This window comes from Podarcis vaucheri, assembly GCF_965113315.1.
Source record: "Podarcis vaucheri genome assembly, chromosome: 1".
In the NCBI taxonomy this organism is placed as follows: Eukaryota; Metazoa; Chordata; class Lepidosauria; order Squamata; family Lacertidae; genus Podarcis; species Podarcis vaucheri.
This window is the reverse complement of record NC_138759.1, coordinates 30,651,903-30,671,080: the sequence shown is the minus strand read 5'-3', so window position 1 is coordinate 30,671,080 and position 19,178 is coordinate 30,651,903. Positions and strand designations below refer to the sequence as shown.

Genomic DNA, 19,178 nt, shown 5'->3' with positions numbered 1-19,178 from the left:
CAACTTCTGCTGTCTTAATAACTCCTAGGGTAACAATGCAACACTTGATTTCTGAGCACAGAATGCACAAATTGATGGGGGAACTAGAGGATTTCATTTACTGCCCAGGTTTAAAGTTTAGAGTGGCTGTAGCTTGACATTTGCTGCCACAACAAGCCTAGGTCTTGCAAAAGCCTGTGGAATAATAAATCTTTAATTTCAAGTGCTGAGTACAATATATAGTTTGGAATAGGGTCAGGGTCGGTACATTCTGGCGGTGTTCCTTCACAGGAGGATTTTAGGAAACTCCAGAAGCTCCCTGAGACCTGGTGTAGTAACAGAGGAAGCTGCTTTATAGCATCTTACAGTATGTGTCCATCAAGCTCAGGGGGTGGGGAATCTTTTTCAGCCCGAGGCCCACGTACCGCCATTGGCAGCTCACAAGAGCTGCATGCCAGTGGTCTCTAGGTCCAGGGGCAGAAGTAAGTGGAGCATGTGACAGTAGATTACATTCCAGCCACGCAGAAGTCAAAAGTTTGCATCCTTCACTCCATGTTCCATCCAGGCTACCAAGAGGTGTTACCACATATTCCATATAGCGCATATTCCAGCCAGGCAAAAGCACTCAAGCAAGGTGTAGAACAGGAGGTACTGATTGGTGTGGCCTGGGGAGAACCCTGCAGTCTGAATAAAGAGGCTTCGAGGACCAGATCTGAGCCCCCACACTCCTGATGTAGCCCAATATTGTCTACCCCGTTCATCAGCCGCTCTCCAGGGTCTCAGGCTCTGTGTCACAGGGCAGAAGTGTTGCCCCTGATTTAGGGGGAGGTGGGCTTTATACATTCCTCCTCCTCCCTGTTGTGTTGGAGCTGTGGCTTCCGGTGGTGCAAGATACAGTTTTAAAGAGTTTGAGACCATGCTTTCCAGGCTATCTCAAGTACTTCTGCGTTGCAGAAATGGGGTGAGGGTGAGGATATGGAAGGAAGCCCATACTGTGGCAAAGAAAAAAGCAGTGGCCCACATTATGAAGCTGGTGCACTGGGGAGTGTTGGAATATATAGACAGTATATGAGAGTGAGAGAGAATGATTTGCTCTGCTGGGGTCTTGCAGCTCACACTGCTGTGTTATCTCAGCAGCACACCTGTTCATGTAGCTTCTATATCTTCCCCTTCCCCACCATTCTTCAGTTCCTGGAGACTCCACCAATCCTGTTTGGTGCCTGAGCTCTCTCCTTTCCTGGCTTTCCTATGCTTACTTTCCTTATGGTCTATCACTGTAGTGAAGTAGTCACTACTGGCTCCGTTTACACGTAATGCTGAGGCAAACCATGACATTATGTCCAAACTTGGGCTCGTGGTTTGTTTGCCTCAAACAAGCAACACGTTTTAAGCCAAGGACAAATAGTGGTAACAGCTCATGGTTTCAGTTACAGATAGGTAGCCGTGTTGGTCTGCCATAGTCAAAATAAAAAAATTCCTTCCAGTAGCACCTTAAAGACCAACTAAGTTAGTTCTTGGTATGAGCTTTCGTGTGCATGCACACTGTGTATCTGAAGATGTGCGCATGCACACGAAAGCTCATACCAAGAACTAACTTAGTTGGTCTTTAAGGTGCTACTGGAAGGATTTTTTTTATTTTAGCTCGTGGTTTGTTTGGAGAGAAATAAACCCAAGCTCAGGTGTGACAAGGGTGGCATGTCCTGTTTTGCCACTTGAAGCCACCGCCTGGGCCACCCTGCCTGCTGCCTCTGCTGCCAGTGGAGAAGTGATGCCAGCATTGGCATCAGTTTCAGGTGAGACCTCACCGGTTTCAGGTGAGATATTACACACTCTGTGAGGCTGATGATGCTTTTCTGCTGGTGGTGGAGGTGGCAGGGCAGGTGGAGACCCTCTGGGGCCCCACCTCAGGGACACCCGCTGCCTGAGGCCATGGCTTCACCCCACTTAATGGCCTTGCGGGCTTAGTTCACAGCAAGAGCAGGGAGGACTAAAGCGCCCGTGATTTTAGCCTAGCATGCTCTGCTTTCACCTCTAGACCATATGTTTAACTTTGGTTTAAAGTGAAATGCAAACAAGGCCAATGTGTTGCTTTGATTAGATTAGGAAGTGGAAGAAGACGGAGCGCCAGCAATCGTAATGGAGGGTTTTGGCGGGAAACTTCATCTGGCCTTAGCTTGCTAGATCTCTCCACTCATCACTTCCAGACAAAATGGAAGCTGTTGTGCCAAAGAAATATTGAGGAGAATGCACAGTGGAGGCAGCTAGTGTTCTCTGGTAGTACAGACGTTCAAAAAGATCTCTGTGTGTGCTGAATGCCCTATGCAAATTGAGTATATAATTTAGGAGTTATGGGGAGGTAGAAGAAGCCATGGAAGTCCCTACATTCCATTTATCCATGCCCGGTGGATGCTCTGTTCACCATCTTGTTTTACTTCATTACAGCCTGTATGCTTTTCAAATTCACCTCTGCAAACCTATGGGCTAGAGGCTTAGTTTTTTTTAAAAAAAGGAAGCAAGCTGAGATTTTCAGAGTGTTGTACCCCAAGTGTTGAGTTGTAGACAACTAATTTCTACTCATAGTAAACCTGCTGAAATTCATATACCTAAGTTAGGCAGGTCCATTCATTTCACTGGGTTGTATCCAGTGCTAGAGTAGACCCATTGACATTCAGGGGCATGACTAACTTAGGTTCCTTAATTTCAGTGGTCTATGAGTAAAACTTAGCTGGATATCATCCAAAGTGTCTACTCTGAGTAGGACTAACATTGGATATAAACTGGTGTGACAACAAATGTGTGGAATACTCTCTGCTTTACATTTGAGGCAGGACCCTTTACTCAAGTGTAGGTGTTTCAGGTGTAGGTAAAAGTCACTTGCGGCTTTTACCCGCCCAAACAGCACCCTGCCCACGTGAGTAGTTCCCTCAAGCCATGATCTGACTCTCCGCAGAATCAATCATTTGCTTTGGTGAGGAAATGAATAAATCTGAAAGTGAAAAAGAAGAAGAAATAACATCTAGTAAACTGTTTGAGGGGAAAGAAATTCCTTTCTGAAGGCAAGAATGTCAAAAGGTTTGAATCATGGATCTGCTGTAATTAAAAAACACATAACTAGTCGTTTTCAAATGTGGTTGTTCTACTTAATTGATTTTGCCGCCGGAGGAATAAAATAAATAAATAAAAGGCGCCTTGCCTGTGAATTACTGGAGGCGGTTGAGACTCCGTTTGAATCTAATTGCTGCAAATGTGCCAGTTTGTTGCTGGTAATAGTTATTGTAAAAGAAGCAGGGGTGGGGGCGATGGGGAAAGAGAGGCAGCGGTGTGTGAGGGGAGGGAAAGTCGCTGTCAGCAGCTGCATGGAGGCATGTAGGCCTCCTTCAGAGATGGTGTTTCTCTCTCTCCCCTCCCCCCGCAGCTTCATCAACACAAAAGATTTCTGTTGAATGCTTTGCATGTAGGCTCTGCTTAAAAGTGTTTTATTCATATTTAATTGCCGGCTTGCCGCAGCTCCCGTCTTTAATTACTGTGTAAAAAAGTGGGATATAAAAATGCACCAGCATTCCATTTGTTTTCTTTTTTTCCATTTCTGCATAAATTATGTGTTCCTTGACTGCTGGCCCTGGTGAGCAGGCGGTCTTCTTCTAAGCCAACTCTATTGGCCGTTTTTGCTTTAACATTGGGTTGGGCTTGTGGAGGGGAGGCAAGATGGCCCTGGAAGGTTCCCCAGCTATACAATAATATCTCTGAAGGGCAGCTTCTGCACTGGAGCCCCACCGGTGTCTGATAAGCCTCATTTCACACCTACGAGCTTTATCTGACTGATCCAGTTTTGCTTCCTCCCTATGCAGCCTTGTATTTAACAGTTTGCCTGGTAGCCACAGGTGGTCAGGGATTCCATGGAGACCAGAGGGGTAGTGGGGGAGAAACAGTTCCCCTTCTCTGTCAGCTTACATGCAGTGTTTCTCAAATCTGGGCTCCCAGCTGCTTTTGGACTACAACTTCCATCATTCCTAGCTAGCAGGACCAGCAATCAGGGATGATGGAACTTGTAGTCCAACAGCAGCTGGAGACCCAAGTTTGAGGAACATTGGCTTGGAGGAAAATCAGAAGGTGCCTTGTACCAAGTCAGTTGCAGCCATGATGAGATGAGAGCCAGTGTGGTGTAGTGGTTAAAGTGTTAGATGGGGGAGACAAGGGTTCAGACCCCCCACTTGGCCTTAACGCTCAGTGCCTCAGCCCCATCTACTTCACAGGGTTGTTGCAATGACAAAATTGGGGGAGTATATGTCACCATAAGCTCCCTGGAGGAAAGGTAGAATTATTATATAATAAATTACAGTGGTGCCCCGCAAGACAAATGCCTCGCAAGACGGAAAACTCGCTAGACGAAAGAGTTTTCCGTTTTGGAGGTGCTTTGCAAAACGAATTTCCTATGGGCTTGCTTCGCAAGACGACAATGTCTTGCGAGTTCCTGCTGTTTTTTCCCCTCCCCCCTTTTTCTAAGCCGCTAAGCCGCTTATCAGCTGATCCGATCAGCAGATAAGCCGCTAAAAGCCGCTAATAGCGCTAATCCGCTAATCCTTCAATGGGCTTGCTTCGCAAGGCGAAAAAACCGCTAGACGAAGAGAATCACAGAACGGATTCTTTTCGTCTTGCGAGGCACCACTGTATAGTAATTGGGAAGTTGCCATATATCAAATCAGACCTGTGGTCTCCCTCCTCTGTACTGCCTACCTTGACTAGCAGTGGCTCTACAGGGTTTCAGACTCAGGAGATTCCCACTTTTACTTGGAGATGCTGAGGATTGAACCAGGATCTTTCTGCATGCAAAGTTCATGCTCCACTGCTGAGCTTCTCCAAGAAGCTGGTTTGGGTTTTGTGCTGGCTGTGAAGAAAGGAGACCCCCCTGCCTCACAAACAGCATGGAAATGCAGAGGGCTGTCAGAAGAGAGATGGTGTGCTCTGTTCCTCTGTTGCCAGCCTCCTTTGTTGAAGCCTTTCTTTTCTTTCGCTAGCCTAACAAGAGGCTAGAAGGCAAGAGGATGGGGCTTCCCCTCTTCAGTAGCTTTTGTGGACATCTTCACATGGCTACTCTAAATGCAGTGTAGCTTCTGCCTGTTAAATCGTTCCCTGCGATTTTACCTGCTAACTGCCAGGAAGGAATTCCCACCCCGACCTGGCCACAGTGATCCATGCGACAGTCACCTCCAGGCTTGACTACTGTAATTCGCTCTACGCGGGGCTGCCCTTGAAGCTGTCCCAGAAACTCCAGCGGGTACAGAATGCTGCAGCGAGGCTCCTCACGGGGTCTCTGCCAAGGGAGCATACTCACCCTGTGCTTTTCAAGCTGCACTGGCTCCCGGTGGAGTACAGGGTCAGATTTAAGGTGCTGCTTTTGACCTTTAAAGCCCTTCACGGCCTAGGACCCTCGTACCTACGGGACCGCCTCGCCTGGTATGCCCCACGGAGAGCCTCAAGGTCCATAAATAACAACACCCTAGTGGTCCCAGGCCCTAAGGAAGTTAGATTGGCTTCAACCAGAGCCAGGGCCTTTTCAGCACTGGCCCCAACTTGGTGGAACGCTCTGTCTCATGAGACCAGGGCCCTGCAGGATCTGATTTCTTTCCGCAGGGCCTGTAAGACAGAGTTGTTCCGCCTGGCCTTTGGGTTAGAGCCAATTTGATTCCCCCGCCCCCCTTTTTCTTTTTTCTTTTCCTTCTCCTGCAATGAGGCTTCATTTTAATATTTTAATGTTCCATTATTTTAATGTTGTATTTTATTTTTGTTTTTAAGTTGTAATCACTCATCTTGTTTTTATTATTGCTTGTAAGCTGCTCTGAGCCCGGCCTTGGCTGGGGAGGGCGGGGTATAAATAAAAAATTATTATTATTATTATTATTATTATTATTATTATTATTATTATTATTAGTTACAGCTTACCCCATTATGGAGCTGCTGTGACAGGAAAAACTTTGCCTACTATAATTTTTTTCCTGGCATGCAGCTGCTGAAAGCGCAGGAGCACTGCCAGAGCAAAAAGCTGACAACCCTACCCAGACCGACTACCCACTTTCGCCGAGAAGCTTGCCTATTGAAAGGCACACACCTTTTCTGGCTGAAATATACTGAGAGAACAGGAAGCTTGGGTTGCATTCCCCAGGCTGTCAGGGCTCTCCGTCTGTCTATGGTAATTAATGTCTCTCTGCATCCGAAGTATACCTGCGGGCTGTTTCTTAGGAGGCTGACAGCTTCCCTTCTTTCTTCCCCTTGCAGATTAATGAGTTGTTTATAAGTTTTGAAGATGCTCCATTGGGGGCGGCATCCCTGGCCCAAGTCCACAAGGCTGTGCTGCACGATGGGAGGACCGTTGCAGTGAAAGTCCAGCACCCGAAGGTTCAAACACAGAGTTCAAAGGATATACTGTTGATGGAGGTAAATGGCTACATTCATGCATCTGCCTCCATTACAAAACGGACGTGTTTCACCTTTGGCACAGGCAGGCTCAAAAGCTGGGCTGGATCTTCAGAGCTCTGCCAGCACCATGCTTCCTTTTGCTTCATTAAGGGTTGTCTTTAGTTTGTTACATGCATGAGAATCATGGAAGCACAGTCGGAAGGGACCACAAGGGTCATCTAGTCCAACCCCTGGCAATGCAGGCATCTTTTGCCCAGCATAGGGCTTGAGCCCATTGCCTTGAGATTAAGAGTCTCATGCTCTACTGACTAAGCTAAGCTAGGCTCCAGATTTCCCCCCCCCCGATGTTGCGGAAAGAGAAATAACATGGGTAGAAGTTAGTGCTTGGCTAACATTTCTCAGAAAATAATTTTATTGATTGATTTCATTCACGTATAAATCATTTCCCACAAGACATCCCAAAGTGATTAACGGTAAAAACATCAACAAACACATCAACAATAAAAGTAATTCCAAAGCCAATACAGATACAGGGTCCTGTTTGGTCGTGATGGTCCTGTTCTGCTAGCTGAAAAGATGCATGCTAGCAGAACAGAACTTTCCCCCATCTTCTCTGCCCTGGAGACCCTTATAATCAACTCTAGAGGGCAGGGAAAACCTTTGGAGAAGATTAGGGGTGGAGGGAAGAGGAAACAGAAGTGGAGCAGTGAATATAAATGTTTCTTTTGTACAGAAGGCTAGTTTTCTACACACACTCGACACATGTCTCCATGTCTTCCATCCAGTTAAGGAAGGGGCATTATCAGAGTTTTCACCCAGGTGAAAACACTCAGGGTGTGATGCAGGGCCAGTGAGGGCTGTGGCCTGGAGAAACTTTCAAGGGTCAAGCACAGCAGCCTTGAAGGCCACATTTGGGCCCTGGGCCTGAGATTCCCCAACTGTGCATTAAAACACGATAGTAAATCCACATACAGTGGTGCCTCGCAAGACGAAATTAATTCGTTCCGCAAGTCTCTTCGTCTTGCGAGTTTTTCGTCTTGTGATGCACGATTTCCCATAGGAATGCATTGAAAATCAATTAATGCGTTCCTAGGGAAACCGCCTTCAGACCAGGTCCGGGGACAGTCTGTCCCCGGACCTCTTCTGAAGGCTGGGGGGGGGGACAAGGGCTTTTCTTCCCACCCCCAGCATTTTAAAAAACCCCGGGACAGTGGAGGACTTCTCCGCTGTCCGGGCGATCTTAAAATGCTGGTGGGCGGCATTTTAAAATCGCCCCGGGACAGCGGAGGACTTCTCCGCTGTCCGGGTCAATTTAAAAGCCCCTGGGAAGGCAGGCAGGGGGGACAAAGACTTTTGCCCCCCGCCAGCCTTCAGAAGAGGTCCTGGACCTCTTCTGAAGGCGGGCGGGGGGCGAAAGTCTTTGCTCCCCCCCGCCTGCCTTCAAAAGCCCTCCGGGACAGGCAGGCAGGGGGGAGCAAAGACTTTCGCCCCCCGCCCGCCTTCAGAAGGTGTTCCCTCCCCACCGCCCGGCTTCGGAACGATGCTCTGAAGCCGGGCGGCGGGGGCAGGTGTTCCCTCCCCGCTGCCCGGCTTCGGAGCATCGTTCCGAAGCCCGGCGGCGGCGGGAGGAGGCGTTCCCGCCCCACCGCCCGGCTTCGGAGGAGGTCCGAGGACAGTGGGGAAGACGCGCTGCGCTTCCCCGCTGTCCCGGATATTTCCCTATGGGCTGTCGTCTTGCGAAGCAAGCCCATAGGGAAATTCGTCTTGCGAAGCGCCTCCAAAACGGAAAACCCTTTCATCTAGCGGGTTTTCCGTCTTGCGAGGCGTTCGTCTTGTGAGGTACCACTGTACCTGTTTTTCTACCCACCTTTACTCCATCAATCATCATTTTTATTAGATGGGCTGCTTCGACACTAGAGCTTTTTGCGCAGCTTGGGCACCGCTTTTCCAGTCATCTGAAGCCACTTCTGTCATTGGAGCTCACCGGACAGGAGAATAGTGCTCAGGGAGGTAAACTGTGGCTTAAGCCCCCTTCACATGCACACCCCTATCACTGAGAAATTAGAAGCCACTCCCCACATCGAACTTCTCCCATCATGACCTAGCTTGACCTTCAGTGTTGGCTTCTTGTTGCTGCCTGGTACTGCAATGTGGTTTAGGATCCTTTTGGAAACTTACGATGCGACTACTTGGTTCTAGGTCCTTGTCTCAGCCGTGAAGCAAATCTTCCCAGACTTTGAATTCATGTGGTTAGTTGAAGAATCTAAAAAGAACTTGCCTCTTGAGCTGGACTTCCTGAACGAAGGGAGGAATGCTGAGAAGGTGGCCCACATGCTCAGAAAGTTTGACTTTCTAAAGGTAATGGGTGCACATGCAATCTGCATGCAATCTTATGAGTGAGTGTAAGACTGGTGTTCAGCAGGGGCAGTGTTGCTTTTACTTTGCTATTGGGGGTGTGTGGGTGGGGTACCGAAAGTGAATGTAATTCTGCTGATGCTGCTGAATTAGATATCGTAGGGATATCATTGGCCCTCACCAGAATAGCAGGGAAGGGTGTGTGTGTGTCTTACATTGGTCCTGCAGGCACTGCCTGGAGGAAGAAAGAGGTAGTAATTTTTAATGACTAGTTTTGGGCGCCTCAGCAGAAATGGCAAAGAACACAGCTGGGACACTATTCTCTGCACAGCTCAGTAATTTCTGTGCTGAACGATTATTTCAGCCTTGGTACAACAGCTCCACGTAAACTCGGTCCTCCAGGAAAACTGAGTTCTAGAGCAATGGGTGGCGTCTTGATGCACAGAACATTCTCTTGAATTGCCTGACTGCTGCCTGAATATTCAGGCTGAGAGCATTCTGGGGTGGCAGCCAGCAATTCAGAATCAGTCTCAGGACCTGACGTTATAAGCCTGGCAGTGTGGATACTAGGAAGGAGCATCATAACTATTTTGTTAGAACTCAGAATAAGTTTAAAAACAACAACAACAAAATGGAGACATCCCTATCCTGCTGCTGCTGCTGCTTTGCTGAGGCTACCACTTGGCACTGTAAGGAAATAATGTCTGATGCCACAGTTGGTCATGCTGCTAAGGGCATGCTTCACTGGAAGTTTCCTGAACCCTTGGTTTAGTACTACTTTTATTATTATAGTTCTAAACCAGAGGGGGAAGGAGATCCTTCGAGAAGCAAATATCCTTTTTGCTCTTTTCAGCAGAAAGCTAGTTGCATGGCTGGCATTGACAGTGTCCTGATCTCCTTTGATCAGCTGGGGGTGAGGGTGGGGATCTACCATTCTGAACAGTTCAAGATTTCTTTGCAGGGTTCAAAGATAGGGAATCAAACCTAATAATCATCTTAGGGCTTGTTGCTGCTCCTTAGGACAGATTTCAAGTCGTCCCCCCACACTCTGAATTTATTCTTATCAACTACAGTGGTACCTCTGGTGACGAACTTAATTCATTCCAGAGGTCCGTTCTGAGAACGTGCCTCTGGTGCGCAATTTCCATTCGCATCCTGGGGCAAAGTTCACAACCAGGAGCAGCTACTTCCAGGTTAGCAGAGCTCGTAACCTGAAGTGTTCATAACCAGAGGTACCACTGTACTAGGCCGTCAGAAGTCCCCTTTCATTATTTCCTCACAACAATGGAAAGGAACTGAAATAAAAGTAAGAGCAGGGGTTGTATTCCTTAATAATTTCTCAGTAGTGTATCTCTATGATGTAGGCATTTGAATAGCAGTTGCTGGAAATCGCAAGTTGGGAGAGTGCTGTCCCACTCATGTCCTGCTTTTGGGCCTGCCATTTTGGCATCCTAGTTTTATTGTTGCAAACGGCTTAGAAGGCATTTTGGCATGTCAGGGGTATAGAGATTAAATCATCCCCATCGTCCGCCTTTGGTTGACTGCTGTGAGACTAAATGGGCTTTGCTCTGACCCACTGGGACTCTTCTTATCTGTGTGTATACATACACACACACACACTCCCCTATAGCAATCTAAGCCAGTGCAATCACACATGGTTGCCATGTGCACACTAATATGAGTATACTGCTACCATAGGTATAATCCAATACATAGATTTGCATGTGTGAAGATAGTGGCTGAATTTCCTCAGCTGCCAACTTTGTAGAGTGCTCATATACTGATGCTGCCACATTGCTCCTGCACATAGACCTGTAGTGGTCTGTGCACTTGCCAGGTTCATGCCTTCATAAATGATTGTAGGCCCCTGCACAGGAGCAATGTTGCAGCTCCTACGTCGTATGAGCCAGGCTGCTCCCTCTGTGCTGTGTGTGTTCCCCCTCTGCTTTTGTGTACATTCATTGACATACGTACTGGATATTGCAAACAGGCACACTTATGCAGGTGTGTCTTTGCCTACATAAGCACTTGTGCAATTTGCTGCTACCCTTTTGTTTCTCTCAAAAAACATTAGGCAAAAGCCTTGCTCATACATTCAGAGCCCCATGAATGTAAGAGGAGCCTAATGAATCAGGCCGCTGGCCCATCCAGTCCAACGCCCTGTTCTCATGGTGGCCAAACAGATGCTAGCTCTTTCAAAACTTGATTGCAGCCCAGCGACGCTCTGCAATGATTCTTCCATGTGTAATGCTAAGCAAATAGGCCTTAAAAGGGCACAAAAGGCCAAAGGCTGATGGCTTGTTCTAAGCGAATGTTTATCAAGAGTGTTGCGCCTTGGAGAGCAGCTCTGCTGCTGCTGTAACAAGTAAGAGAGTGTGGAGCAAATCCCCATGGAGACAGCCAATCACATCCTCTCTGGGTTAAAGAGCCACTGCAATATCGATTCAGGGAATAATAACAAATTGCTGCAAAAATGGCTAAATAATAGATTTCCCCTGTCCAACCCGTCGATTCCAAGACGTTTTCATCAACCCCAAAGGCAACAAGGGAGTTGTTTCCTGGTAATTCCCCCTACCCCCAGAGTTAAAAAACCCCAACAACGACACCCATAGCGCAGCAGGGAAGTGGATTTCTTATCATGAACCCAGTTGAGGTTGTAAAGCCAGAGATAAATTGTTTCCATGTGCAAGCATTAAGGCCAAATGTCTGTGCATCATTTAAGCTTGCCAAGGACTATGACTTTGTGCGAGTGAGACTTATGCACAGCTTAATAAGGACCATTGACTGCTGCTGTAAATTTTGGAATGGGGATAAATGTTGACACAGGGTTAAAATAAGCTACAGGCTTGGGGCTCAGTGGATTTAAGAGCCAGCGCATGGTAACAGCAGGGGCTGGGGAAGCTGGGAATCAGTGTGCTATCAATGGCAACTAGCCACAATTGCTATGCTCTGCCTCCACAGTTGGAGGCATCAGTGCTGCTGAATACCAGTTGCCAGAAACCACAGAGTAGCCAGTTCTCTTGTGCTCAAATCCTGCTTGCTTGTTAACCACGGGCACCTGGGAGAACAGGTGGGGCATTGGCCTGATCCAGCAAGCTCTTCTTCTGAACAGGGCTACAGCTTTAGGTACCTTCCTTTCATTTTGCATGCATGGCTTCAGCAAGTATTCTGCAATGTGCCATAGTCTGAGAGAAGGTGAAAAGTGCTGTAGTTCTGTAGACCTTGAGAAAGTGAGTTTGCAAACCTAGACTAAGGGGCAGTGGCACAGAAATGGAAATTTCTGTAATTTTGGAGCTATGTTTTTTTTCCAGGGCAGAGGCTCCCCACTCCGCATGAAAAAGAAGTTGGAGTGGGGCATTGAAATATAGTTCTCTCAATCCCAAACATACCTGATTATTTTAACAGGCAAGTGTATGTGTATAGTTGGAGTAACTAACCTTTGGCTCACCTGATGTTGTTAGAGTCTAGCTCCCGCCAGTCCCAAGCAGCATGGCTGATGGTGAGGGATGATTGGAGTTGTAGTCCTAAACTTCTGGAGAGCTATAGGTTAGCCAACCCTGGTGTATAGGATTCAGCCTACAATCTTGTACACATTTACATGGGAGTAAGGAGCATTAAATTCACCAAGATTTTGTTCATTCATTCTTTCACTTCATAAATAAGTTTCAGTAAGCAGAGCAAAGTAGTTGAGACATCTCTCTCTCTCAATTTTCTACTTTCCGTTCTTTACCCAACTGGTGCTGTGATGGGAGTAGTTGGAAAACCACAGTAAGAAGATGAAAAAACACCAGGGGGAGATAATCAGTAATTGGCCAACAGTGGTTGGAAGACAGCTGTTAGATGCACCTGATAGAAAGACCAGGAATGAAGATCAGTTAGCACATAGGTTTATGGAAGGCGGTGTAAGACTCAAAGAAAGGGATTCTGGCAGCTAGGCCCAGGTGCCTTATGCTCTGTGCCAATCTAAACTCACCTTGCCATGCCTTTTCTTCTCCTTCATTGCTGACAACTGGACCTTTGTTTCTTGCTTGCTTTTATCAGATTACATTGCATGCCTCAGGGCCTTCAGACATGTGGTTGCTCCCTTTGGGCTTTGTCCACTTGCCTGCCTCAGACTATCTTGCTTACCTGGAACGTGTCCAGAGGAGGGCAACCAAAATGGTCAAAGGCCTGGAAACGATGCCTTATGAGGAACGGCTAAGGGAGCTGGGCATGTTTAGCCTGGAGAAGAGGAGGTTAAGGGGTGATATGATAGCCATGTTCAAATATATAAAAGGATGTCACATAGAGGAGGGAGAAAGGTTGTTTTCTGCTGCTCCAGAGAAGTGGACACGGAGCAATGGATCCAAACTACAAGAAAGAAGATTCCACCTAAACATTAGGAAGAACTTCCTGACAGTAAGAGCTGTTCGACAGTGGAATTTGCTGCCAAGGAGTGTGGTGGAGTCTCCTACTTTGGAGGTCTTTAAGCAGAGGCTTGACAACCATATGTCAGGAGTGCTCTGATGGTGTTTCCTGCTTGGCAGGGGGTTGGACTCGATGGCCCTTGTGGTCTCTTCCAACTCTATGATTCTATGATTCTACCTCTGGCCCCTTCAGCTGCCATCGCCAGGAGTCTCTGGCCTATCCATTGAGCTGCTTGCAGGTCTGATCTCACTTGAATCCTGACAGGCAGATGAAATGGAAGATGCCGCGACTGAAAATGGTGCTCTGTATGCAGGAAGGGACTCTCTCAGGATTTTTGCAAGGATCCTCCTATTTATGAGGCACTACCCCCCCTGCCAATAGCTGATGTGATAGCCTGGAGGCCTGTGCATGGGTCTTGTCAGCCTGGCTGCATCTGTGCTCAGAGGGACGCTGCTGAAATACAGATTAGGATTATTTATTACTGACAGAACAATGCTATGTGTGCACTGTGCATAACAAACAAGAGATGTGGGCTCTCCCCTGGACGGTGGTTTCTGCAATTCAGACATATGCAACAAGTTGTTGTTGTTTAGTCATTTAAAGGTAAAGGTAAAGGGACCCCTGACCATTAGGTTCAGTCACAGACAACTCTGGGGTTGCGGCGCTCATCTTGCTTTATTGGCTGAGGGAGCCGGTGTACAGCATGTGACCAGCATGACTAAGCCACTTCTGGTGAACCAGAGCAGCGCATGGAAACACTGTTTACCTGGAGCGGTACCTATTTATCTACTTGCACTTTGACATGCTTTCGAACTGCTAGGTTGGCAGGAGCTGAGACCGAGCAACAGGAGCTCACCCAGTTGCGGGGATTTGAAACGCTAACCTTCTGATCGGCAAGCCCCGCGTCCCTCTGTTTAGTCATGTCCAACTCTTCGTGACTCCATGGACCAGAGCACACCAGGCACTCCTGTGTTCTGCTGCCTCCCACAGTTTGGTCAAACAACCTAAAAAGGATTACACATTCACCATGCTAGGTGCACAGGTCGCTGCAGATTCATGACATGTTCAGACACACATGTGCAGGTCTTTGATAATGCCATGTCCTCAGGTGAATCCAGGCACACTTGTATAATAAGTATGTGAACATATAAAAATGCCTTAAATTGAATGAAACCATTGGTCAGTCAGTATTGTTTACATTGACTAGCCATCGCTCTTCAGGGTTTCAGACAGGATTTTTCCTGTGACTTACTTGGAAGTTACAGGGATTGAACCAGGGATCTTTTGCACACAAAGCATTTGCTCTACTACCAAGCTCTGACTTATGCATAAGGACATAGAAGAAGAGCTTGCTGGATCAGGCCATTGTCCATCTGGTCCATCATCCTGATCTCACAGTGGCCAACTAGATGCCTGTCAGAAGCTCGGAAGCAGGACCTGAACACAGCAGGACTCTCCCCTCCTGCAGCCATCAACTGGTATTCAGAAGCATACTGCCTCCAGCTGTGGAAGTAGGAACATAAGTAGCCACTGGTAGCTTTCTCCTCCATGAATGAGTCTCATCTTAATAAAACCGTCCAAGGTTGTGGCCATCACAGCCTCTTGCCAGTGGCAAATTTAGGGGAGCACAGCCAGTTTGGTTGCACTGGGTGCACAGCCTTGGGGGCACCACTTGGGATGCCATAACTGTTACTTAGAATGGGTGCGAGAGGCACGGGGGCACTGAATATTGGCATCACACAGGGCGCCACTGAAATTTGAGACCCCAAGGTCTGCCACTCCTCTTGTGGGACCAGATTCCATAGTTTAGCTGTGTGCTGTGTGAAATACTTCCTTAGTGCTCAAAGGCTTATAACCAATGTCAACAATGTCAACTTGAGATCAGTGGACTTTAGCCCGCTATTTTCAGTGGATTTACTTACCATTATACTTAGCTGGATTTCACCCAGCTAAGTTTGGAGAGTGAGTTGCATCTGTCTGTTAAGCAAGCAGAATGTTACGTTTACCGGAAGTTAGTTCAGCTAGCATAGCATTGAGGAAAAGTTAGTCAGGCAAGTTTGCTCCATTTGAAAACCAGAAAGATCCAGCTTGCTTGAACTGGCATAGAAATCACTGACTCTGCTTCTGGGCCGCTTAAAGAAAAAACGCAATATGCTCTGCTTTTCCTCTAAAGCATGAGTCTGCAGAATTCTGGGACCTTTCCACTGTGTCTCTTATTTATCATTCGGGTTTTGGTCTGTAAGGTGGCTGGCTGGTTCCTACAAGAAACAGAATGCTGGCCTTTATTTTACAGAGCCGATAGAGTAAGGAAACCTGATTCACAGAGACTAAAAGGACACCCCAAGATTTCAACCCTTTCCTCACATTTTGGCTTTCATAATCATTCCAACCATATGCTTTCTGACACATTCAGACACACACACACACACACACACACACACACACACACACACGATGGTACCAGGACCAAGATGGAGAACTTACAAAGGTGGCCTAAGACATTTTGCTGCTTGAGGCAAAGGACAAGATGGCACCCCTCCTTTCCATGCATACAAGCTGTCTAGCTGTTGATTCTTGTTTCAATGTGGGTGATGAGACAGTGTCCTCTACTACGTTTGAGGGCAGCAGGCTAGTTTAAGGTATGCAGGGCAGGTTGCTTGGAAGGAACACAGAATTCTGTCCTCCATTACTTCCCTGTCTCTCTCTGTATCAGCTGCCTGAGGTAGCAGCCTCCCTCTGCCTAATGGTAGGGCCTGCCCTGAGTGCTTACTTATGTCAAGTTATGATAAGGCCTTTGTCAAATGTTTTGTGTGTTCTTCCTTCGAGGACTTGGATGAGCTCATTTCTCCTACTTCTTGGCACTTCATGCATATACACTTTCTCTTCTGTTCCCCTTAATCACACGGTGTTCAGAGAGTTGTATTCTTTTTTCAGATCCCTAAGATTTATTGGGAGCTCTCAACAAAGCGTGTTCTTTTCATGGAGTTCATGGAAGGTGGGCAGGTGAATGACAAGGCCTACATGGAGAGAAATTGCATCAATGTCAATGAGGTAATGTTCCCTCTGTCCAGATCTGTCCGTCTTTCTATTTACCCATCCATCCATCTGGTATTTATAGGCCATTCCGTAAACATTTTACATTAAACAATTTAGAATGTGATAGCAATAAAAACAAAAGATGTAGGAACCCTTTCTGCATTCCACAAAAGCACTATTTTTGGCCCACAAAATGAAATGAGTGAAGTTTCAGCACAGCTTTACATACAGTTCCATGCTTTGTTAATAAGTCCCAGTTCTTTCTTTTAATTTATTTCCTAAAGGAAAGATGTGTGCTTAGAGATGTCATAGTCTGTTCCAGATGTGGTCATATTTCATTGCCTGGTGAAATGATTCCTGTGTACTGGGTGCACACAGCTGGCTTTTGGGGGATTAAAGTGTTTGTGTCCGATGGGAAAGGAACCTAGTCTTTATTTGCAAGAACTGGGCAGGTTCAGCCTGCCATCCTTGCCTTCCTCCAAGTCAGTGAATTCTGATTGAATCACTGCTGCCTACTTTCCCCCCTGTGTGCTATTGATGAGTGTCGAAATGCCATTTGGTTGACTAGCTATCAAAGAGCTCCGGCACAAAATCAATTGTACTTAATCTGTCTGTCCGCCTGTCTCCGGAGTCTGGACGCTCCCTCCTCTCATCTTTTTTTATTCTGTGGCAGAGTTCACTCCGCGTCAATTATAGACATTCCAAAATATATCCAGAGGGGGGGATATAGTCATGTGTTCATTGCCCTCCAAGAGGTTATGTCTTTATTTTCCTACTTCCCACTAGAAGGAATTGCTCACAGATGTAAGTAAGCTCACACAAATCACATTAATGCACTAATTGCCAGTAGCATGAAGGGAAATTAGTACTTAGAACCATTGCCTCATTGCCTTCCTATGCTTCCAAAGCTATCATTTAGATGCACTGTATATAACAGTTCCTAGCATTCCTGTCACATTCTGGTGTGACTAAGAAACCCTACCATGTGAACTGTTTGATGGGGCCATGCAAATGAAGGGGCAGGATTGTGCAGAGAAGAGTTGACTTGGGTCTCTGTGTCTGCTGTCATTGAGTTCACCAAGGGCCAGGGAGCAGATCCAGCACCAACCTTTGTGTTGACCCTGAGTGCGGCACTTTTCATTCCGATTACATGTTTGCTGTTCATTCCTGTGTAGTAAAGGAGAGCCATTCACTTGGGGACACTGTTGCAGGGAAGGCAAAAGCTCTCACTGACAACATGGGAAGACATATTGTCTCACACTATGCAGAGGTCCTTGATATTTACATGGCTATTTTATCTGAGAGAGCAAAGTTAGATTTATTCCATCTTCTCAGGTCTTTCTTGCTTTGTCGCTGGGGAGGCTTGCAATTTTGGAGGTATAATTTGTTAAGGTTACTGGTTATTTGTACCCCCAAGTATCTTAATTTTGTATGGCAGAGTTTTATCTTTGTGATGTTAGTGAATCCGTTTTGGATATGAGAGGGAGTGTTGAAACACATTGCCTCAGATTTAGCAAAGTTCACCTGAAGGCCTGATACCATTGCAAAAGTACTGAGTTCTTTGATCAGTGTGGTTGCTTTTATAATGGGGTCTGGTGTCGTGATCATCAGGTCATCTGCAAAGCGCCCTAATTTATTTGTTTCAATTTTAATTCCACACCCTTAATATTAGGGGCTGCCCGGAGTCAAATTGTTAAGGCTTCCAGGACCAGGATGAATAGAAAGGGAGAGTGGGCATCCTTGTTTTGTGTCTTTTTGGATTGTGATGGTGGTGGAGTCCCATATTGTTGTTTTTGCATTTAGTTGAGGCTTGGGAGTAAATTTGTTTGAGGGTTTGTCGTACAGAGGTGTCAGGGGTTCAGGAGCAGAGGCAAGGGCAAGGGAGGAAACAGAGAGCGAGGGGGAGGAGGCAGAAGAAAGGATGAGTGATGACGACGACCCGAGATCTCCGAGTCTTTCCAGTGAATCAGAAGATTCACAGAAAGGAGCACCAGTGGCCAGGGCAAGGGGGGAGCCTAGGGGGACACCCCAGGAGGAAAGGGCCAGAGGGAGCTCAGAGGGGAGCAGTTGGAAATCGGGACCAGCGTCACCAACAGAGAGCAGGGGAGAGGAAGGGAGTCAGGTATCAAGCGCTGGCAGCTCACAACAGGAGGGAGGGCACAAGTCAGGAGTGGCCACACCTCCATCGGGGAGCGAAGAAACGGTCAGACGGAAAGTGGAAGGTTGGGCGCGCGCGCCAAGTTCAAATGCACAGGAAGGTGGCGCAGTAAGCAGCCCGGAAAGGGAGCCAGGTCCTAAAGCCCGGCGCAAGGAGACAGAAGGGTCCGGGGGGTCAGCGTCAGAAGAGTCCCGGAAGGAAGAGACCCCGGGGGGCAGAGGGACCCAGAGAAGAACAGTCAGGCGGAAAAGGTGGAGTAAGGCTAGGATATTAAGTTGGTGTACAGGAGGCGGGGACCCAGACAGAGCTTCGCCGATCTAACCATAAGACGTAGAGTTGCACGCAGCAGCTTGAGAATGGGAACTGTAACTCAATAAAGACTTTTACTAAATGATCGCTGGCTAGCGTGATCCTCTGTGAGCTAGGATCGGGGAGCAACTCCGACAGTAAGCTCTGTCTCTTAAATTGTGGGCATCTACGGCCTCACGGAGAGGAGAGAAAGCGGGTGCCTACTAGCGAGCTCACGAACGGCAGACAACATGACGGCTGAACAGCAGATAGCGGAACTCAGAGAAGCAGTGACACGACTGAATGCCGAGGCACTTGCATCCAGGAAGAGAGAGGAGGACGCAGCTGCCGCCTACAGGGATCTCCAGGTCAGGTTGGAAGTGCTTACGAAGCAAGGGGAACTGACACCCAGAAGGGAGGGGATTGGATTGGGAAGAAGAACAGGCGGTCTGGTCTCTCACTTCGATGGGAATCTGCAACAGTACCCCAACTTTAGAGCAGATGTAATGTGTGCACTGCAACTGCTGAACAAAGACTTTAG

At 47.3% G+C, this 19,178-nt stretch overlaps 1 protein-coding gene across 3 annotated transcripts in view; it reads left to right on the top strand.

The window, feature by feature from the left end:
• The window catches only part of ADCK1 (aarF domain containing kinase 1), a 124,931-nt gene that overhangs the window by 76,652 nt on the left and 29,101 nt on the right, over positions 1-19,178 (top strand). For 2 of the 3 annotated variants that reach the window (XM_082233357.1, XM_082233358.1), the window contains 3 exons: positions 6,253-6,411; positions 8,593-8,751; positions 16,090-16,206. In XM_082233357.1, the coding sequence (XP_082089483.1) occupies positions 6,253-6,411; positions 8,593-8,751; positions 16,090-16,206 (435 nt within the window). The remainder of the gene's footprint in view (positions 1-6,252; positions 6,412-8,592; positions 8,752-16,089; positions 16,207-19,178) is intronic. The other variant, XM_082233359.1, reaches the window with a different exon arrangement.